The following is a 23,742-nucleotide window of genomic DNA, read 5'->3' as shown; positions in this document are numbered from 1 at the left end:
GACTTATTTTATTGGACTGAAGCGACGGCATGAGTTTTCCCACGAACAGCATGGCAAAGTACGCAGTACTTGTTACATATCTGGGAACCAAGGTTACGTAAGAAACCGAGTATGTTCCATTTTGATACTACACTCGTACTGTGTCTACTAGCCGTTAGAAGTAGGTAACCTCGTTTTATAATCCCCACAATCCACTTTGACATGCCGGGGATGGCCTGCCAGTCCTCACGGCAAGTGGTTGAATTGGTTCGGGCGGTGGGTCGCTGTGAAGGGACCCGGGGCTTACGGGGTCCTATTTCTTTGAGATCTCTCCAGATGAGTTTTATTGCTTTATTGCAGGGTGGTAGGTCTTTCTTTAATTTCTCCTAACAAATCATAAGTAATAAGGGCCTGTTGAGTAACTATCCATCCAAGTTTATTTACTTGTTGATTGTATTGAGGATTGGTACATTTTATTTCAGCAGGCATGAAACAAATCAAACTGTACAAATTGTCCCTTGAGCTGCTGCTTTGATCTTATTTACACAATATATTGGATTTTTGTTCTGTTAAAATATTTATTCAAGGAACTCACAACATAACACATCTATGTGGGTGGTGTATTAAATAACAAAATGAAATTACAACTATACAAAAAAACAACATATATCCAAGCAATTCAGTTGAATACATGAACAAAGACATGGCGGGTGAAGAACCTAATTGGCAGAACTTGGAGGAAGAACGTTGGGCAGTTTAACTGCTCAGAACAAACAAGGGACTCAAGAACAACCATCACACAACAAAACAGCTGTGGATCATCCAGGTAACCACACACAGTATTAAGACTCAAGGATGTGTAAACTACTATTTTAAGCTACTATTTTATCTTGTGGACTACATCTTTTATATAAAATATCTTATTCAGGACTGTACTAAATAAAAAATGATTTTTATGATCCATTTTATTTTGCTCAAATAAATATGCAGATTCTGCAAGGTGTATGTAATTTTTTGACAACACTCCATACCCCATAATGACTAGGCAAAAAAACAATTTTGTGATAACTATGCAAATTTATTATAAAGAAATATTTGGGAAAATTACATTGCAGAAGTATTCAGACCCCTCAGTATTTACTCGAGTTGAAGCACCATCGGTGGCGATTGCAGCCTTAAATCAGTTTGAAGATACAACAAGTTTTGTACATCTGCATTTAGGGATTTTCTGCCATTCTTCTCTGCAGATCCACTCGAGCTCCATCAGGTTGGATGAGGACTGTTGGTGGACAGACATTTTCAGGTTTCTCCTGAGATGTTTGATTGGGTTCAAGTCCAGCTTTGGCTGGGTCACTGTGTGTTCAAAGACATGCAGGTTAGGTGGATTGGATCAAATCAGCGCTCAAGCGCACGCATAAATCTTGCAGCAGCGCACCGGCAAACGTAATGATTATGAAAGTGCCGTGAAAAAACAGGAGGAGACTTCTGAACATTTTAATAATTAAGTGATAAACTAGTGTTTTGTGTATTTTCGGCTGCAGAGATGAAGTCGGCGATGCTGACTCATCATCTCTGCAGTAGTGGACGCACCTATATGGACGTGTCATACAGATTACATAATCTGAGAATATTTGTATTAGATTTGAATCATGAAGCTTCGAAGCTTTACAAATCCTTTGTTTCGAATCAGTGGTTTGGAGTGCGTATTAAAACTGCCAAAGTCACGTGATTACAGTAAATGAGGCTTCGTTATGCATTTCGAAATTTCAATAGTTCACCACTAGGGGGCGTGACTTTGGCAGTTTGATACATGCTCTGAATCACTGATTCGAAACAAAGGATTGTAAAGCTTCAAAGCTTCATGAAGCATTGTTTTAAAATCGCCCATCACTAGATATTGTGAATAAAATCGTTATTTTGTTTTTTTGCCGCACAAAAGGTATTCTCGTCACTTCATAACTTTAACGTTGGACCACTGTACCCACATGAACTGTTTTAAATATGTCTTTAGTAGCTTTCTGGGTACTGAAAGTGTTAAATGTCATTGCTGGCTTTGCAGGCCTCACTAAGCCATTGGATTTTATCAAAAAATATCTTAATTTGTGTTCTGAAGATGAACGAAGGTCTTACGGGTGTGGAACGACATGAGGGTGAGTAATTAATGACAGAATTTTCATTTTTGTGTGAACTAACCCTTTAACTCCAATCGAAGTTTAGAAACATATCAAAGATGATCCAGAGAAATGGGAATACTTCCGAGCTAAAATTTAGGTATCAAAGGAAAGGGTCTGAATATTTATGCAATGCAATTATCATAGTTTTTTTTCTTTTTTTTCTCTTTTTAATAAACAATGTTATCATAAATCAGATTTAACTTTGTCATTATGGGGTGTAGAGTAATTTAGTAATTTAAAGCAGTTTAGCATAAGACTGTAAGTCTGCAACATAACGTGAAAAATGCACTGTACAGTATATATTGTAGGTTGAGAATGAATGGTGAAATGAAACCTTTTAGGCCTTATTTTAGACATATATTACATACAATAAAATGTGCATGTTGCACAATGCAGATGCTCAAATGAATTCAGCTCTCTTAGTGTATTCCCAATTTAACTGTAACTTTAACAGACTTTATGGCATGCCGACCAAAACTAAACTTTGGTATTCTGTATCTTGTGTCTTCATCAAAGAAATGAAAGCATTAGCCATTGTGAAAGACAAAAAATGATTAAAGCTACACTAACCTTTTTAGATAATAAATAACAAAATGTCATTAATGAGAGAGTGCAAACCTTGTCTTTACTCAAATACATTTTGATAAACCTACATTAATTATATTTTAGAGCTGTTAGGACAGACTACACAGGAAACTGCATACATACATCATTCACCAATCTTATCCGTACACAGAGAAAAGGAGCTTTGGCTGTGGGTGGTGTGAAGCTGAAGGCCAAAATTTGCATAGTGTAGCTTTAAACGTTCACTGAGTTTAAAGGAAAACAATGGGGCAGATTAGCTGCATCTCATCCAGCGGACACGCTTACTGAGCGGATATCCAGAATCAACAGATAGCTGCTCATTCACGCGCCAGTACCTGTCGCCCTTGAAGAAATACATCTTCCCATTGGTCCATGTGAAAGCTGCATCAGGATTTGATGGGATGCCAGTAAACAGACGGGAAATGGGTTTGGGATAAATGCTGAGGTCATTATAAACCATCTCATCCCACTGCCAATAGCCTGAGCCCTGAAAAATAAATCATTTGATGAATTAAGAAATCAAATGTTCTTCTTTTGACATACAATATAAGAAATCCTTGTACTACAAAACATACTGTAAGTTTTTATTGAAACCAAGATAGCAAAACAACTTATTTTGTACTTCCTTTATAGGCCCTGTTTCCACCTGCTATTAAGATCACAACGCTAAATACAGGTGTAAATGGGATTTAAAACTTTTTGAGCTTGTCTACTTTCAACCACTTCCAGAGGTGCTCGGAAACACATTTGACCGGATTGCTTTCGTAGAGGAAACAATCAAATGTAAGCTGCTCTCTGTTTGTTTTTCTGTCATCTCTGGTAGCATTCACATGTAAATTGCGCAAGCTTGTTTTGACCAAAACGCATCTTAATACCAGGTGGAAACAGGGCCATTGATGAAGACGTAGACATTGATCTGATTCTGGCCAGGTCTTGTGCTGATCTCTAATGCCCTGTTTCCACCTGGTATTAAGATGCGTTTTGGTTGATCGCATCACAAGTGGACGAGGGAGATGCATACCAGATTACACCTGGTGTGCTAATCCATCTCTTTTGTCCACTTTCAACCACTTCTGTCCTGATTTCTTCAAGGGGAGGGTCTATGGGCAGATATATGTAGGGGCTTTTTCAGATCTTTTGATCTATTGGACAAAATAAGCTAGTGCAATTTACATATGACTGTGACCGGAGACGGAGAGCAGCAGCTTTCATTTTGGCCAGGGCTGGAATGGTAATCAGGCATACCGGGCATTGGTTTGTCTTCTGAAGCATTCAATTTGCTTAATGTCATCAAAATCAGTGCTTTACTGCCAAAGTGCATTTTTATGTGACAAAAGTGCAATATTAAATTTGTTAACTGCATTTGTAGTAAATTCAATAATATCCATCATTATTTGTACCTGTCCTATTTTATTTATTCTTTTATTTACTCCTATTTAAGGCCCTAACCCCAGCAAAAACATTCACAGGGGAGCTCGTGGGCCACATGGACTGGGTTTGTCCAGGGCCAAATTTTAGCCCCAGTCCAGCCCTGGTTTTGGCTTTGACAGCCTCAGAACATTGCCGAACGCAGTGTGTGCGTGTTAGAAATCAGGAATGATGAGACAACATTGTGGTTGGTACGTTTTTCATCTTCAAACCAAACTTGGGTCTTCAGCCAACAAAGTTTAAATCCCATCTGGCTAGCGTGCTTCCCATAATGTTTACGCATTCAGTAGGCAGAGAGTAGGTGCTCTTTTGCGGTTGTTCGAACACTTTTGACCACATGAGCGTTTACACTACGAAAGCAATCTAGTTTTCAGCTACCTCTAGAAGTGGACGAAAGTGGACAAGCTCAAAACGTTTTAGACCCCGATTACACTTGTATTTAGCTTTGTCCACTTGTGATCTGATTGACCAAAACGCATCTAATGCTGCCTTCATGTGCTCTCTGAATTATGGGTTTCCTAGGTAAAAATTGCACATGAATGTCCTCCCATTTCAACACTTGAATGCAATGAGCTCATAATCATGACTTAAGAAGTGGGAATTATCCACTTTCAGACAGCACATAAAGGCAGCATTAATACCAGGTGGAAAGACATAATGTCTTTGGCTCGCTCACCAGTGCATGTTAGTGAAGTAATGAGGAGTAAAGGGAGAGATACTAAAACAGGATCACGGGGAATAAGTGGATATACTGCCATGTGCAGTATATAGGGAAGGATATAGTCAAAAGTCACATGAACAAACAGGAAAACAGATCTCATTGCTTCCACGTTTCAGAGAAAGACTGACAGCAATATCTATTGGACTTTTAAGGTAATCAGCTAGCCTAGCTAGTTCTTTTTATTATTGGCATTTTATTTGATTAAATTATCTAAATGTTAGTGAGAAGAAAAATAAAAAACTTTTAGATATATTAATCTGTATATGCGAGGACATCGGTTAAGCTCATCTTTGCTTGCTCCTTTGAAGGCTCTATGTTTAAAGAAGCACATACAAAAGACCTGATCTGGAAGCCATGTGACCAGTTTTAAGGAATACGTAATTTTGTTGTGCACAACCGCCATTTACTAAGAAATATTAGGAAGGTGTAAATGATTTATGACACAGCATAAGGGGCTGTTTACGCAACACCATTTTCAACTAAAAACAGAAAACTTTTTATACGTTTTGGCTGTTCATATACGCGACAACAGCGTTTTGGGTGCCTGAAAATGCAAACTTTTGAAAACAATACCATTATCATCTCCATGTAAACTGCAAAAACCCTGATCTGTGAAAACAGTGACGACATGCACATGCGTATTACATGTTCAGTGTATAGGCATGCACGTTTGGCGTGAATGCTCTGTAAAATATTGCAAATGTGCACAGGTGCGTAGTATTTCTTTACAAAGTGACATCGCCAACTACTGGCCTGTCATGCATAGTACATCATTTTCAGTCATTTTCGCGGATCTGTGTGAACGGGGTTCTTTTTGATGACGTCGTCAACTTTTCTGTTTTTAGTACATTGTTGTCGTGTAAATGTACCCTTAGTTCAGTTCATGCAACTCTCTGCTAACAAGTTGATGATTTGAATCTGGTGTGTAAATAAGACAAGACAAAATTTGTGTAGTGATGTAGGTCCTCAAGAATGGAGCTGAGAACCACTGACCTTCTGTAAATGGAAAATATGTATCAACAAAAAAGTTTGTTTATATAAAGAGAACTTTTTACAGACATGACAATTTATCGTGATTTTTTTCTCTTAACCCTTAAATGCATGACTGTTTCGCCAGTCATTCTTACATATTCGGGTCTTTATCGACCCGGATCTATATCTAACACGGAAGGATCTCTATCTGTCGCGATAATATAAAACTCCTCTGATATTAGAGTAACAATTACAGAAGAATAAAATAAATCGTATTTTGTTACCTTTTGGAGCTTGAAAGCGCTCAGTTTGAGCAGATGTTTTATGCCATCATCACTGTCCTCGTCAGAGCTCATTTTCCAGTAAATTCAGCAAATATGGGCTAGTTTTATGTTTGAGGTCACGAATATGAGCCCATTTGCGATCTCAAACGTATTCTCAAAACTATATAATTTTCATCATCTTCAAAATCAATATTTCGATCGCTAACAGTTTCACCAGATACATCCAGTAACAGTTACAGTCATATTTGATTGCGTTCAGTACTTGCTCTGCAGTAAATCGCTGAGCCATTTCATGTTTTTCTTATTATTTAATTTTCTGTCTAAATGAGTCGTCACTTCAGCATTGTGTATCAGACATTGCCACCTTGTGGAATAAAGGTGAATCACACTTATTCCGTCATCTAAGATTCAATTATTGTTGTGCAGAAAAAATATACGTACACTCATACACACCTCGGGTCGTTTGCAACCCTATACAATTTTTACAAAAATTTAATATAAAAATAGGCATTCTTTTATAATTTTTTTTTTCTTGTTATATTCTTTATAATGAATTGAATGAGGAATACCAACAAAGTTGATATCTAACTTTAAAAAATGAATGAGGAGGAGGGTAGTGAATGACGTCCCGGGTCACTAAAGACCCGAGGTATGAATTTAAGGGTTAAGCATAGGTTGTGTATAAAAATGTTAAAATCTCACTATACCTTAAAGAAGAAAATTTTCTTGTTCTTCTCATAATACAAAGCAGCGTCGATGTTGGCAGGGATTCTTTTTAGTGGTTTGGGGTATCGATAGTCAAGGCGGTAATTTGTGAACCTCCAGACTTTTTCACCTGAGAAAGAGAAGCAGGTGTGTAGAAGAAAAGAGCATTTTTTAGACTTCAGTTAAGTACTGACATAAATTATCCAATGAACATTTGTGTACGAAGCCATATGCAGTTCTGCAACAGATCAGACAAGATGTGCTTATATTAATATTGAACCACTGTGCTCACATGAACTTAAGTATGTTTTTAGTATCTTTATGGATCTTGAGAGAGGAAACGTCATTGCTCCCTATGAAGGCCTTACGGAGCCATCGGATTTCAACTAAAATATCTTAATTTGTGTTCCGAAGATTAACAAAGGTCTTACGAGTGTGGAACGGCATGAGGGTAAGTATTAAATGACAGAATTTTCATTTTTGGGTGAACTAAGCCTTTAACTCTAAAGACCCAACTTTTTAACCAAGCAAACACATAACTTTCCCTTAATCCTCTAACACAAATCCTGGATTACAGTGTATATTATTACACTGCATTAGAGCAGCAGAATTATAAAAGTGAAGTCTATTGTTTCACTGTCATCCCCAGGTTACCAGACACCAACAAACTGTCTGCTGGGAAATAAAAACAAGAATCAATATTGGCTTGGCTTTTCAGAGATGGCGAGAACTGAGGGATTTAAAATGTTGTAAAAACAACTCGGAGATTATGTCTTTATTACTCAACAGGAGAGGTATTTTATTGAACAGATAAATTGCCATATGTATCCCTCTAACAGAGTTTATTGTAAAGCATTATCTATTGTGAAGGGTTATCTTCATCCCAAAACAATGTTCTTCCACAAAATGTTTGCAGATTTGTTTTTTAACCTCTAGAGAGCCAAAAGTTACACAGTGTCCCTTTAATAAAACAAAGATTATTGGAGTATGTTTTGCAAGAAAATACTATTTCAGATTTGCACTTCAAAATGTCAGTGTTACTTGCCATTTCTTTGTGATTGTTTGTGATTTCTTTGTAATTTACTAGCCATTTCTGAGTGAAAATTGTTTCTATAGCCTTTTTTTGATAGAGTTTTGGTTCCTTGCCATTGGCTACAATAAAGCGCTATATGAATTAAATCAATAAGTTGACTTAAGTTTTAACTATCAGGTGGGACTCCAAACAATTTTCAGTAAAACATATTTTAAAAAGCACAACTTTTATGTGCAGAGAATAATAATCTACCTTTAAAGAAGTACGTCTTGTTGGTTCTTGGGGAATATACAGCTGCATTCAGGTTTCCCGGCAGCTCCTTCCATAGCAGACTTATTTTTACTGGAGAGTTATGGCCCGTATCTGTTACCGTCCACACATAATCCCCACTAAATGCATACGTCTTACGCCTGGGACCTAAGACAAATAATTAATGTTTTAGTACAGTGTCTAAAACATTATATGATTACCGTTGAACAAGAAAATTTTCTGCATTTGTTTAATGTGAATGAACTGAGGTCATGTGTACTGTTATATGGCACAGTTTTCTCACCCAGCATTATAGCATCAAGTTTAGCATTGCATGGATCTAGCACATCGCTCCTGGGGAATGGGGCCATGGTAGTGGGATATGTTACCTCATCATAGATATCATCAGTAGTAGTTGTACTGGATATCTTTTTACCTGAATTCATAATAGTAATCAGCATTGGCAGTTATATCCATTGGCAAATATTCATTTATTTAAAAAGTCACTTGATTATCTCACCATATATGGCTTGGATTCCTCTGATATCATCAATGTGCAGTCTAAAATTGGCTTGATAGCCAGTGTAGTGCGCTGCCATAAGAGCACCACTGTACTGAGAATGTCCCAAGCCAAGAGCATGGCCGATCTCATGAGCCGCAACAATACGTAGATTGGAACCATAATACTTCCCTTCAGTCCAGAATTCATCTTCATCAAAGTGAACTATTCCTGATGGAGGAGCTTCAGCATGGGCAAGAACATGGCCTAACAAAAGATTAGTAGGTAACACATTAGAATAATGGTCTGTCATTAATAGGTAACTATACAGGAAGTAATGCAGGACAAATGAGTACTAAATTAAACGCTTAGTTCAATTCAGAATTAAAATGTCCTGATAATTTACTCACCCCCATGTCATCCAAGATGTTTATGTCTTTCTTTCTTCAGTTGAAAAGAAATTAAGGATTTTGAGGAAAACATTCCAGGATTTTTCTCCATATAGTGGACTTCACTGGGATTCAACAGGTTGAAGGTCCAAATGTCAGTTTCAGTGCAGCTTCAAAGAGCTCTACACAATCCCAGACGAGGAATAAGAGTCTTATCTAGTGAAACGATCGGCCATTTAAAAAAAAAAAAAAACATTTATATACTTTTTAACCACAAACGACTTTCAATGCAATTCTCCATGCATTAAGTAATTATGTTGGAAAGGTCACGTGTGATGTAGGTGGAAGTACCCTGGTAGGGCGAAAAACTCCATCTCATTTTCTCCTCGAGCTTAAAAATTGTCCGATATTGTTGTTTTACCTTTATTTTGTAAAGGGCATTTGACTTAAAGGGTTACTTCAGGATTTAGCATTAAGCTTTGTATTAGTAGAATACCACTAATATTTTCGAATTAGGGTGCTTTCCCCCTTCATATCAGCCCGAGATGAGAGATTTATGCATTTTTATTCTGTAAAAAAGCCTCAGATGACGCAAAAATCGTCATTTTGCGTCATCGGAGGCTTTTTTGGCCAGAGGCTTAAAACTACAGGCAGTAATAGCAGGTAGTTCCGCATTTTTTCACCACGCCCATACATATGCGCGTTTGAGGTTACTCACGGACACAGATCAAAGATTTTATCAAAAGTGGGTGTCAATTATATTTTTAAGCTTACAGTAATTAACTTTATTTTGTCTGCACTACATCAGTGGTTCATCTCGCAAATTTATCGGTCTCTGCAGTCATCTCAACCAATACAGCAACAGGCTTTTGTGGTAACGTTAGCATAAATAGATAAATAAACTCAGTTTTACAGAACAGAGGCTTTACTTTGATAACAGTCAACTTATATGCAACTTATATGTAATTGTCTATCTAACGTTACTTTGCTAAGTTTGCAGTTTTGCTGCTACCTACAACACTACATACTGTGTTATCAGTCTAGTATCAGCGAGTCTTACCTCTAGGCGAATACGCTTAGTACCAGATGCCCAGGCTGTTCGTCCTCTGGGAAAGTGAATATCGATGGTATCGCAGTGTCCTTCAGAATGATTCTCTTCATTGCAAAGATATTTGGTTCGTAGTCCTCGTGCTTGAAATGGAGACTACATATTCTGCGTTTTTTTAGGTTTTCTATAACGGTGTCATCTCCAAACTTCGGGAGATTGATGGCCCGCAGCCACTGTTTACATCGCTCCAAATCTTTACCTTAATCGGAAAATGATGGAAACTAACTTGTCCTTTCCTGGTTTTGGGTGTACATCCAGGTACAAAGCAATTTAGCACCATTTCGCAGTAAATGTCTGAACTAACTCACGATTTTTATTTGTTTGAATTTTCCTGGTAATGCCGCCTGTAACCGATAGGCGTGGTTTGGGCGTGGCCTTGCAACGGCAGCAAAACAAGTGCATTCTGGGAGTTGTTGTCTTTCATCCACATCAGTCAAAAATACATTTTCTGCCTTTTTTTCTCAGTCTAGAAAGCTCCAAATTCAAAAATAATTTCACATTTCTATTACATAAATGACCAATTTTAAATACACATTCATCTTTCCAGGGGTGAAGTACCCCTTTAAGGCCCCAATATACTTCAAATGAAATTGAAGAACGAACTGATGTGATGTCATTTTGAACAAAATCTGGCCAAAACTAAGTTCTTTTTGTGTTCGTTTTGGGAGTTCGAAACGGCTTGCTAAAGCAAACTCTCAGGAAAAGTTCGCTCCAGCTGCAAAATATCTTCGTACTACCATTGGTCCATGACGATAACGTAATAGGAGGTGTGCACTGAGGCTACGCCTTCTTTCACGTGGAACAGTTCTCTCTGATTCATTTCATTACTTGAGTTCGTTGAGGTAAGATCTCCGTGGGTGAAATCATGAACTGGATAGCCACTTGTCATGTCATGTCATGTTTTGGTTTTGTTTCATGTTCATGGTTTTTGGCTTGTTTTCATAGTTATGCTTTGTTTGTTTTGCCATGTGTTGTATCATGTGATTCCATTGCTCTCATGTGTTCATGTCATGTGTTTCTCATGTGTCATGTTCTGATTGGTTGTCATTGTCATGTGATTTCAGTTCTGTCTTGCCATTGGTCCTTTGTCTTCATTGTTCACAGGTGTTCCTTGTTTTGTCATTAGTCTCCCTGTATAAATAGACCTCATGTTTCATTGTTCTGTTGTCTAGCTTTGTTTTATGTAACCCGCTGTTTGGTATGTGTTAGTGTCTCGAGTCGAGTCGAGTCGAGTCGAGTCGAGTCGAGTCGAGTCGAGTCGAGTCGAGTCGAGTCGAGTCACGTCTTTGTTTCTGTTCACATTGGTATTATGAATTGCTATCAATAAACTGCACATGGGTTCTACGCTACGCTCGCCTCCAGTGGACTCCCTCTATGTTACACCACTGTATATTACAAAATGAAGTTGTGCTTCTGATGACTGAGGCAGTAACACTGCTTTTCATGTTTGATATTATAAAGCTGCTTGCTTTTATGCAATCTATTGAATAAAGTGCTATATAAATAAACGTGACGTGACTGGAGTGCTAATTTGCAGAGCTCGTGCTAACATACCAATGTTCTTATGATCAGACACTTTGTGCTTTCTATAAATGCTCTCTATAAAAATGCTTGCTGTTTTCTCATTTTTTTGAATGGCTGATTGTTTCACTAGATAAGACTCTTATTCCTCGCTGGGATCATGTAGAGTTCTTTGAAGCTGCACTGAAATTGCAATTTGGACCTTCAACCCGTTGAACCCCACTGAAGTCCACTATATGGAGAAAAATCCTGGAATGTTTTCCTTAAAAACCTTAATTTCTTTTCAAATGAAGAAAGAAAGACATAAACATCTTGGATGACATGGGGGAAAATTTTAATTGTGAAGTAAACTAATGCTTTAACACTTCAGCTACTACTATTAACTAATATGGACACAAGAGTAAATATTCTGTAAGTAAAAGCAAGTTTAAGACAGAGATATTTCATTATTAGGTAATCAGTAATAATTTCTACATGAGATTGGCCTCATTAAGAACTAAGACAAATTACAACATTAAAGGTATAGATCACCCAAAATTTAAAATTCTGTCATCATTTACTCACCCTCAATTGTTACAAACCTGTATAAATTTCAGCTGTGGGGCACCAATGACTTCCATAGTATGGACTTTTTTGGTTAAAAACATTCTTCAAAAAATCTTCCTTTGTGTTCAGCAGAACAAAGACATTTACACAGGTTTGGAACAAAAGAGGGTGAGACAGAATGTTCATTTTTGGGCGAACTACCACTTTAACTGGTGTCTGAGATGTGAGCAATTGTCTTGTTTACTCTGAACCTGGTCATAGAATGCATCACTCATCACTCAAGTGTTACCTAGTCACTCTGCAGGAACTATACGCTTTTAGAAGAACAGGTTTTACATAGAAGGGTTCTGTCAGGTGCTTCATATATAGAACCTTTTAGGGGGATCTGTTTATTGATTTAGTTTTAATTCACTTTTACTTACTGATTAGTTCATCTTGTTTCCATATTAGTTAATAGTAGTAGCTGAAGTGTTAATGTAGCACTCATTTGTCCTGCATTACTTCCTGCATCTAACTAAAAGGGCTAGTTCACACAAAAATGAAAATTCTGTCATTAATTACTCCCCCTCATGTCATTCCACCTGTAAGGCCTTCGTTCATCTTCTTCACACAAATTAAGATATTTTTGATAAAATCAGATGGCTCAGTGAGGCCTATATTGACAGCTAGATAATTTACACTTTCAATGCCCAAAAAGCTTCTAAAGACATATTTAAAACAGTTAATGTGACTACAGTGGTTCAACCTTAATGTTATGAAGTGATGAGAATACTTTTTGTGCCCCAAAAAACAAAATACAACTTTATTCAGCAATTTCTAGTGATGGGCGATTTCAGAACACTGCTTCATGAAGCTTCAAAGCTGTTTGATACATGCTTTGAACCACTGATTCGAAACAAAAGATTCATAAAGCTTCGAAGCTTCTTAAGACAGTGTTTTGAAATCGACCATCACTAGAATTTAGTTTTTCTGGCGCACAAAAAGTATTCTCGTCGCTTCATAACATTAACGTTGAACCACTGTAGTCACATGAACTGTTTTAAATATGTCTTTAGTAGCTTTCTGGGCATCTGAAAGTGTTAATTTTAAGGAACCCTATATGCCAAAAAGGTTCTATATAAGGAGAAATGTCTTAAATGATTGCATAAGATAATACTTTCATGTTCTCTGGTGAGAAAGTATGTTTATGAGCTGTTTAATTCATAAAATTTAATCAAAATAAAAAAATTAATTAAAAAAATTAATTAATTGAAACTAAATCCATAAAATGATGGGAACACCTAAAAGATTCTATATATGAATCACCTGACAGAACCCTTCAAGATTCTATATAGAATGTTTTCTTTGTGATCAGATGGTGGTAGAGAGAATAATCTAAGGTTGGATCTTATTGAATTGTAAAACGTCATGAAAGGAGTAAAATATATAAAACACTATTTAATTGTATTATGTTCCGTTATTTTTTGTAATATATAATTTTTTATTTTATTAAATAATATAATTCATGCAGTGAGATTTACTTACCAGGACCATCAAAAGGTGAAGGACAGCCATCTCTCTTGTGAAATGAGATTCTAATATCAGCAAGCCCATAGTGAACCTCTTTAAAGCTGAGTGGCGCGACATCACTCCAGTAGTTAAAGGCTGAGCGGATGGCTGTCTGTGTTGCGCTTTTCCCCATATCTGGTGTGTGGTTGTAAATTCGATATGTTAAGTTTTTCTTTCGCCAAAATCCTACAAAATTAGAAAGACCAACTGTTTTTACCATGTAAAGGGCAAAGCTGATTACTTGGTTATGCCAACCATTCCATTCTATCCTTTACTGTATCAATTGTAAAAAAAAAATTTATACTGTGTACATATCTCTTTGTATTGGTTGAAAACTATCTAATGTTGCAGATTAGCACAATTCCAATGTCTGTACTTTACACATACTTATTCTGCATCATATCTTGCCAGTTTGTAAGCATCTAATTAAAAGGAAATATAATTAAGTATTCTGGATTTACATGCAAACCTTTCAAGTTATTTCTGTGAGTAAGACAGAGACAGACAGACATGACCCACAACATTTCTTTAAGAGTAAGATGCAAAATGCATTAGAATAAACTGCTTTTTAATACACTTTTTGGTAACGTTCCCTAAGAAAACCTGTATTTATATTGTATAAGGGTTTTCTTAAAGGGTTAGTTCCCCCAAAAATTCTGTCATTAAAGGATTAGTCCACTTTTAAATAAAAATTTCCTGATAATTTACTCACCCCCATGTCATCCAACATGTCCATGTCTTTCTTTCTTCAGTCGAAAAGAAATTAAGGTTTTTGAGGAAAACATTCCAAGATTATTCTCCTTAAAGTGGACTTCAATTGCCTCCAAACGGGTGTGGAACGACATGAGGGTGAGTAATTAATGACAGAATTAAATTTTTTGGGTGAACTAACCCTTTAAAAAAACTTCTTGTATCATCTCATAAATAATCATAACAACAGTTATAATGCTTACCTATATGTTGTTATATCCTTTAGAAATAGTAACACATGATTAACACCATATCCACCATATTATAAGTTAAAGGTACAATATGTACAATTTTTGCAGTAAAATATCCAAAAACCACTAGGTTAGTGTTATATATTTTGTCCAGCTGATTACAAACAATATCTCTAATGTTTTCAACTACTTGTAAATCATGAGAAAATTCCCTTTCTTAACAGTGACACGGGGCAGTGCAGTCGCCTGTCAATGACGTCAGTTACCTTTGTTACCGCCTTTACTGACGTAGAAACCACATGACAACAGTGCCGTGGACAAATGCGGAAGTAGTGTCTAGCGTCCAGCAAACCACTAGCTTGCTTCAAGCAGTTCCTTATTTACTTCTTGCACGTTTTATGGTGGATTGTGTTACTTATTTATGGAACATAATTACTGTTTACCATCTGCTGCTGGTTCTGTCGACAAGGACAGCTCCCGTAAACTCATGACCGGAAAAGCGGAAGCGGCGCTGGCGACTGTGTCATAATAAAAGTCCCGCTGCTCGTGAGGCGTGTGTTGATCAATCGCTCCAGCTCCTCGTTCAGCTCCCACAACACTCGGTCCTGCTCTGCTTCATACTACAGTAACGTTAATAATCACATCCACGAACATGAGTTCTTCCAGACTCCAATCCCTATTCTTTTGCACCGTCCTTTGAGATGGAGACCACATGTCCCAAGTTTCCGCTCTAATACTTGACGTCATCAAACTACGCCTTTGTTTTGAATAGGCTTCTAGCGACCTCTAGCGGAAAAAAATATCACAAATTGTACCTTTAATAACTGTCTCACAGTTGCGTGTTGACGCTGGTTTTCAGGACTGTCACTGGAACAGCATAACTCATTCCTACATGTGTACTAAGATATTGTGCAGATCTTAATGTCCAGATAAGCATTGTTCATGCATCGCAACATATAAATACAGACTTCATAGGAAATGTTACCGTTTTAGTAAAAAAGGACTATTATTAAACAATCTGGAAGTATAGGCACCCACCACCAAATCGCCTGTATTTGAAAGACTTTTGGTTGAAGGGGTCCTCAACACCACACCGCGGCTGCCTCATTTTAAGAAGAGTAGCTTTGTCAAGATTTCCAGTGACTGACAGCCCTGACACCCTCTGAAAGAGACTTTAACAAATACAACACGACATTACAGAGATTAAAATGAGAGTTTGTTTCTCAACAATTTTGATTAAATAAGGAGCAAGTCACAAAAATATTAACTTTTTTTTTTTAATTAAGCATTTGAGCATGCATATACACCGATCAGGCATGACATTATGAGCACTGACTGTGAAGTGAATAACACTGTTTATCTCTTCATCACGGCACCTGTTAGTGGGTGGATATATTATTCAGCAAGTGAACATTTTGTCCTCAAAGTTGATGTGTTAGAAGCAGGAAAAATGGGCAAGCGTAAGCATTTGAGTGAGTTTGACAAGGACCAAATTGTGATGGTCAGAGCATCTCCAAAACTGCAGCTCTTGTGGGGTGTTCCCGGTCTGCAGCAGTCAGTATCTGTCAAAAGTGGTGAAAGGAAGGAACAGTGGTGAACCGGTGACAGGGTCATGGGCGGCCGAGCACAACAACGAGTTTGTGGTGTTGACTTGGCCTCCAAATTCCCAAGATCTCAATCCAATTGAGCATCTGTGGGATGTACTGAACAAACAAGTCCGATCCATGGAGGCTCCACCTCACAACTTATAGGACTTAAAGGATCTGCTGCTAACATCTTGGTGCAGATACCACAGCACACCTTCAGGGGTCTAGAGGAGTCCATGCCTCGACGGGTCAGCAAAAGGGGGACCAACACAATATTAGGAAGGTGATCATAATGTTATGCCTGATCGCTGTATATTATTTATATATATATATATATATATATATATATATATATATATATATATAACACAACATTGATTTTACCTAACAGCCACTTTCATATCCCACTCACTGGAATCTCTCTGAGCTTCTGGGTCCAGTGGAGTATCTAGATATCCAAACCGTCTCAGGTATATCTATTAAATGTGAAACGATATGCAGTCTAACAAAAATTACCCCATTAATTAAAAAATTTAAATGCATGCACTATGAATGTTAAATTCTGAAAGATTGTCAAAACCAGCAAACTGTGGCTAGCCACAAGGGCCGTATATAAGGTTTCAAGTCAATAATTCAATTACACAAATATTCGTTTTCTTCAGTTGTGAAGCATCCTGCTTTCAAACACCTGCTTCAAATCTTTTTGTTAAATTTGATATTTTTTCCCCTTGAATTCTATTCTTCAATCTAAACTTCCAATATTATCATATTTTTGAAAGCAGTTAACACAAGTGATGAACACAACGAAAACACAAGACTTTTTTCAGAGTATTTTTAATTAATGTTAGAATTCATATTTGCAGTTAATATGTATAGGGTGAATTCAGGTTGATTGGGACACTTTTCCAATTCATCTCAATTGCAAAAAGTGTCCCAATCACCCTGAGTTCATATATATATATATATATATATATATATATATATATATATATATATATATATATATATATATATATATATATATATATATATATCACACGTACACACACACGGAGAGAGATAGATAGAGAGAGAGAGAGAGAGAGAGAGAGAGAGAGAGAGGGGACTAATAGGACAATAGGACACAAAGGACTAATACATTAATAAAACAAAAAAATGTGCATTTTGACCCAAAAGCTTCAGAACAGTTTGGTCAAAAATATATTACGACTGTCTCAATACTCGTTGAACTTCCCCTAATCTTTAAGATTCATTCAGAATTCTTGGGTTTGGTTTTAAGTCTGTATTAGGTTATTTTTTAGCGTTTTCTGGCTGTTTGATTCGTGTAAAAAGTAGAACATTCCGACGATTTTAGCGATACTTTAAAGTATCTGAAAAGTAGCCTACATTTATAACAGCAGTCATCCAACACAACTGCTTTCTTTTTAATCTTTATTTAGACGTGTGTATTTATCAATGTTTCGACATATTTAAAATTTTTGTTGTTCGAAATATATAAGTGTTAACAATAAGGATGATATATAGCCTATTTGTCGATTTTAAAACCTAAACAAATAAAAAATATAGGCTATAACTAAACAAACATACATTTAAATCAGGTTTTTGTTACCTGTGCCTCTGTGAACTCTCGTCTTCTGCTCGTCTCAGTAGATGACCAAACACGTAAAACAGCAGTCAGCAATATTGCATATTGCAACCATTGAGCCATAATCCCAGTCAGCACAGAGAGAGCTCCAGTGGTTTGATCTGTAGAGCTGAATGGAGTTGAGTCAAGCGCGCGCAGTGGCGTCTTGTTGTTTTACTGTAAATCTCGAGTCAAGAAGAGATGATGCACTTCCTGTATGTCTTCAGAGAGCGCTGCTCCAACTAACCAACACACAAACATCACATTTGACATTTGAGGAACCTGTAGCCTATAGCCTGCTGTATCTGGCAACCTGTTTTCCAGAGAAGAAGTTTGCGCAGTCTGTAGTCATATAATAACTTTTTGACAAACATTTTTGTCCTCTATAGGACCTCTGTGTAACTTTGTTAAATTGATGCACAAGGTTAAACCATGCTTTATGATGCATCATACAGCTCAGTTGTCCTATTCTGTGTTAGCATCAGTATTATTTTAACCTAAACTGCATTTTATTTAATATAGCACAGAGATCTCCTGACAAGCAGCGTTGGGCCCCTTACTCAAAAACCTTATTTTATTACTTATTACGCACTACTCCTTTCAAAACTAATATTATTACTTTACCTATTACCTACTTCCTGGCAATAGTAATTCATTACACTACTAGTTATACTACTTTTGTGTTACACCCCACGGAAGTGGTAATTATATTTTCTCAAAATTCTGATGTTGCATGCGCACCCCTTTGTGAATGTTACTATAGTGTATATTAAATTTATTTTCTACAGAATCATCATTATTTTCTGCTCATATGTCACTCATATTATGTGTTCATAACCTTTCCGGTCTCTTCCGATGATGAAGTTCCACTACACTTCGGTGTTCTGTTCCGTACTAACCGAGAGAAACGTTTCTCCACAAGAAACATGAAGCTAATGAACGTATGATCACTAGCATATGGTCTGTATGTGATTTTCATGTTTACATGTAACGATTTGCTTATTCTAAAATGCTACAAACAACATTTCTGCCTTATCATATGATCGAAATCCAAATTAGATTGTAGTCGGAAGTTATTACAAACACTCAGGAGTTTACTGTGAGTTTTGAGTAAAATCATGTAGCTTGATGCTAACTGTAGCTATAATTCACCTGTTACTCAAATCAGTTATATTTCATGAAGTATGCAGTCAAAAGAATACGGGCAAGGTCGTAAATTAATGTTTTGTTCTGTTTTTTTAGAAAGGTGATGTTTATCGGGATCAAAAGGGATGTGGATGGCAAGCCATGTTCTTGTCATCTTTTCTCCTGACAAAAGTAATGTCAATATTTCCTTTCCATTTTCCTGTAAACGTTTCCATATTCCAAGCTAGCTTGCTGCAGTGGTGATCAGAAAGTCGTGAAGATCACGAAAATTAATCTAGAAATGATTGAATTGTTGGATTTCAAATCAGTAGGGGTTGAGGCAACAAAGTTTTTTTTTTTTATGGATGGTATCTGTGATATTATTACTGACGTCTTGTTGAACAAAATTACACTGGTATTCAGGGACAGGCATTTATGTGGTTTACATCAGACCATCGCCATTTTGTCTAGAAAAAATCTAAGATAACGTCAGTTAATTATGGAGTGCCGCAAGGATCTGTGTTAGGCCCTCTGTTGTTTTCAATATACAGTGCCCTCCACAATTATTGGCACCCTTAGTAAATATGAGCAAAGGTGGATATGAAAATAATTCTGCATTGTTTATCCTTTTGATCTTTCATTCAAAAAATTCACAAAATTCTAACCTTTCATTGAAGGAAAACAGTTGAAAGTGGGGGAAACTCACGTTATGAAATAAATGTTTTTCTCCAAAACACATTGGCCACAATTATTGGCACCCCTAGAAATTCTTATGAGTAAAATATCTCTGAAGTATATTCCCATTCATATTTACATTTTTTTAGCACACCAGGGTGATCGTGAACATGAAATTGTCCAGCCATGACTTCCTGTTCCACAGGAGAATAAACATGAGGAAACACAAAGGGGAAATTCCTGTAGTCATTCATCACAATGAGAAAAAACAAAGAATATAGTTCTGATGTGAACTTCAAAGCTTCATAGTGTTTTAAAATCGTCCATCACTAGATATTGTGGAATAAAGTCGTTATATTGTTTTTTTGGCGCACAAAAAGTATTCTCATCGCTTCATAACATTAAGGTTGAACCACATTAACTGTTTTAAATATGTCTTTAATTGCTTAATTGTTTTGCTGGCGATGCAGGCCTCACTGAGCCATCGGATTTGATCAAAAATATCTTAATTTGTGTTCTGAAGATGAACAAAGGTTTTATGGGTGTGGAACGACATGAGGGTGAGTAATTAATGAGAATTTTCATCTTTGGGTGAACTAACCCTTTAAATTAATACATTGTTAACTAACTGCATGATTTGTATGTGTACATTTATGAAATTACATAATTTGGACGCAGTCTCTAATAACCTCTAATAACAGATTACTCTAACTTGTAATGTTGACATGCTTTTTCTGTAAAGCTGCTTTGAAACGATATTAATTTCTGAAAAGCACTATACAAATAAATGTGAATTGAATTATTAGTAATTAGCTACACTTGTTACTGCAAAAAGTAATATTTCTCTAACAACACCGCTGACAAGGCAGTAAGTTTCAGCAAATCCTGTTGAAGGCCAAAGTAAGGAGGATTTTGTTGAAGTCTGTCCACATGTTAAGACTGTGTGGACCATGGAAAGCTTTGCGCTCTGCCAATGTAAAAGGTTATGTCCACATATTTATTTAGTTTCATTCAGGCAAAGAGAGACTGACCATTAACCCTCAAGTCATTTGTTTGACTTAAGCTTTAAGGCAGTCATTTCAATGAAAACCATCAGAGACTTTCGGTCCTGGATAGGGAGTTGTCATATTAGGAACCACGTATTCTCAAAACCTGTTTAAATCAAAACAGTAATTAAACAAGCTAAATCTTCTGAATATCATCAGTAAATTACTTCCATATGTGGGATGTGTGGTTTCTTGACCCACAATTTATGGAATCATGGCAAAAGCGTGGTATGGCATAGTCTAGTTGTACAGAATTGGATCAGCCTGACAGGGTCGAGGTTTTATACTGTTAACCATAAAATCTCCTCAGGTTTGCATGTGAAGGGGAACAGAGAGCGTTCCTCTGAGAGCAGCGTCATTACTTCCCTGTTTACCTTCACGTTTGCATCATTGCAGGATTGGCATACATGTGTCTCAATTCGAAGAATCCTTGGAAAGCAGCCTTCCTTTTGCGTCCTTCATTTGGCGTGTTTTGAAGGATGCATCAACTGCTTTACACTTTTACACAAGTAGAACCTATGAAGGAGATCCAAAATGTGCAGAGGTAAGGGGGTCTACAGGACAGGTTTGAGAAGCACTGCTTTAAAGGTGCCATCGAATTGAAAATTGAATTTACCTCGGCATAGTTGAATAACAAGAGTTCAGTACATGGAAATTACATACAGTGAGTCTCAAACTCCATTGTTTCCTCCTTCTTATGTAAATCTCATTTGTTTAAAAGACCTCCAAAGAACAGGCGAATTTCAACATAACACTGACTGTCACGTAACAGTCGGGATCATTAATATGTACGCCCCCAATATTTGCATATGCCAGCCCATGATTCAGGCATTAGACAAGGGCAGTCAGTATTAACATCTGGATCTGTGCACAGCTGAATCATCAGACTAGGTAAGCAAGCAAGAACAATAGCGAAAAACGGCAGATGGAGCGATAATAACTGACATGATTCATGATATCATGATATTTTTAGTGATATTTGTAAATTGTCTTTCTAAATGTTTTGTTAGCATGTTGCTAATGTACTGTTAAATGTGGTTAAAGTTACCATCGTTTCTTACTGTATTCAAGGAGACAAGAGCCGTCACTATTTTCATTTTTAAACACTTGCAGTCTGTATAATTCATAAACACAACTTCATTCTTCATAAATCTCTCCAACAGTGTAGCATTAGCCATTAGCCACAGAGCACTATCAAACTCATTCAGAATCAAATGTAAACATCCAATTAAACACTGTTCTTATGTTGTACTTAGACATGCTGCATGACGGACACTTTGTAAAGATCCATTTTGAGGGTTATATTAGCTGTGTGAACTTTGTTTATGCTGTGATAGAGTCCAGAGCTCGGGAGGGGGCGGAGAGCGAGAGCAATTAAAGGGGCCGCAGCCTGAATCGGTGCATTTCTAATTATGCCTCAAAATAGGCAGTTAAAAAAATTTATTAAAAAAAAACTATGGGGTATTTTGAGCTGCAACTTCACAGACACATTCAGGAGACACCTTAGACTTATATTACATCTTGTAAAAAAAGCGTTCGATGGCACCTTTAAAACAGTGTAACCCAAACCTCTTTCTGGAAACACAACTCTGCACATTCTGGATGTCTTCCTTATCTGACCCATCCAGACTGGTATAGATAATAGTTAATTGAATGTTCTAGCCTGTACTAGCATGTTTTAGCTTGATGATAGTTTGTTGCTAGCCTGTTTTAGCATGATTTTAACATGGTCTTACATATTTCTAGTCTCTTTTATAAGTCTAACGTGTAATATATAATATGTTTTAGCATACTTAGCTCCCCACTTGCAACATGATGCTGGGCGATGTTAGACAAATGAAAGCCAATGTAAGATGAAAGACAAGGTTGCTGAAGTATTCTTGGTTATTGCTCCGGAGGTTGTAGCTTGAAAGCTCTCTAGGAGGAGTTACAATTAGACAATTTAGTAGAAGAATAACAATATAGTAAATTTTTTAAAGACAAACTTTGATGTTGGCTTGACAAAGACTGGGCTGAAAGTATAAAAACAGTTTTAAATGCTGGAAGTTTTCTTGTCAAAAAAAGTAAATCAGATGAAGACATGAAAAATAATATCTCAGACAGATCATATTAGAGCAGTGTTTCTCAACCAGGGGTCCATGGACCCCTAGTGGTCCTTTACAGAATACACAGCAAAGTCCCCAGAGTTAAATCAACTCTGCTCAGAGTACATATGCTCCCTCTCTAAATAGTGTTAAAGTAACAATGAAGCAGAGTTAAAGTTAACAAGATAATTAAGCAATTAATAAGGCTGTGACTTAAGTCACTTGTAGTTCTTGTTTTTTTTATTTCTTCAGTGATTCTGCTTGTTAACAGCAGGCGTTCATCACTAATGCACAATCATTACTTAATTGCTTAATTATCTCATTCAATTTAATTCTGCTTCAGTGTTATTTTAACACTATTTAGAGAGGGACCATATGTACTATGAGCAGAGTTTTTAACTCTGGGGATTTTGCTGTGTGCCATGGGGTCCTTATAAAATAAGAATTTTGAATTTCTGAATAAGAATTTTTGTATATTTTGACATTTGACATGTTCCCATAAAAGAAGAAGATAATATAACTGACTATATGACTAAACATAGGACAAGTCAACTAATGTAGTAGTAAATTATACTTGATTGCATTTTGTCTTCACAAAGACATTAAGGATAACGATGAGCCAATTTTATTCTGGGGTCCTTGAGGATGGTTCCAAATATGATGGATGTCTATTACTCAAAAAAGGTTGAGATTCACTGTATTAGAGCACTTTCAGACCCCATTTGACTTCATTAGACCCTTATGAAATCACATCAAACCAATTCAGTCCCCAATAAACAAGTGTCAAAGCCAGAGAGATATAATCCAACAAAAACAAACTGAAGAAAACAGAGCAGACAGCCATGAAACAAATTTCCTCATCGGACACTGTAAAAACCCAGATATAACATATTTACATTTTATAAGTAATATACTGTAAA

At 36.7% G+C, this 23,742-nt stretch overlaps 1 protein-coding gene across 2 annotated transcripts; it reads right to left on the bottom strand.

Moving 5' to 3' along the window:
* Positions 1-897: 897 nt before the first annotated feature.
* On the bottom strand, positions 898-17,954 carry mmp19 (matrix metallopeptidase 19). Of its 2 annotated transcripts, XM_067387502.1 has the most exons (9): positions 17,878-17,954; positions 15,721-15,854; positions 13,718-13,927; positions 8,651-8,896; positions 8,435-8,566; positions 8,134-8,298; positions 6,851-6,978; positions 3,074-3,225; positions 898-1,332 (listed from the first exon to the last, which is right to left on the bottom strand). In XM_067387502.1, the coding sequence occupies exons 2-9, from the start codon at positions 15,788-15,790 to the stop codon at positions 1,197-1,199; spliced, it is 1,239 nt and encodes a 412-aa protein (XP_067243603.1). In that variant the 5' UTR covers positions 15,791-15,854; positions 17,878-17,954; the 3' UTR covers positions 898-1,196. The 2 variants fall into 2 exon arrangements, with proteins under 2 accessions (XP_067243603.1, XP_067243604.1); XM_067387503.1 differs by lacking the exon at positions 17,878-17,954 and having other exon boundaries at positions 15,721-16,280.
* Positions 17,955-23,742: the final 5,788 nt, after the last annotated feature.

The sequence above is a fragment of the Chanodichthys erythropterus genome, chromosome 6 (assembly GCF_024489055.1).
Source record: "Chanodichthys erythropterus isolate Z2021 chromosome 6, ASM2448905v1, whole genome shotgun sequence".
NCBI lineage: Eukaryota > Metazoa > Chordata > Actinopteri > Cypriniformes > Xenocyprididae > Chanodichthys > Chanodichthys erythropterus.
The sequence above is the reverse complement of the archived record's forward strand: the minus strand, read 5'-3'. Positions and strand labels throughout refer to the sequence as shown.

What these genes read in the sequence shown, in the direction of transcription:
- mmp19 (XM_067387502.1), bottom strand. Translation starts at nt 15,790, where the DNA reads ATGAGGCAGCCGCGGTGTGGTGTTGAGGACCCCTTCAACCAAAAGTCT. An exon ending in AGGAATCCAAGCCATATATG is followed by an intron (nt 8,567 to 8,650) that starts GTGAGATAATCA and finishes TTATGAATTCAG; the next exon opens with GTAAAAAGATATCCAGTACA. An exon ending in TATTTCTTCAAGGGCGACAG is followed by an intron (nt 1,333 to 3,073) that starts GTACTGGCGCGT and finishes TTGAACACACAG; the next exon opens with TGACCCAGCCAAAGCTGGAC.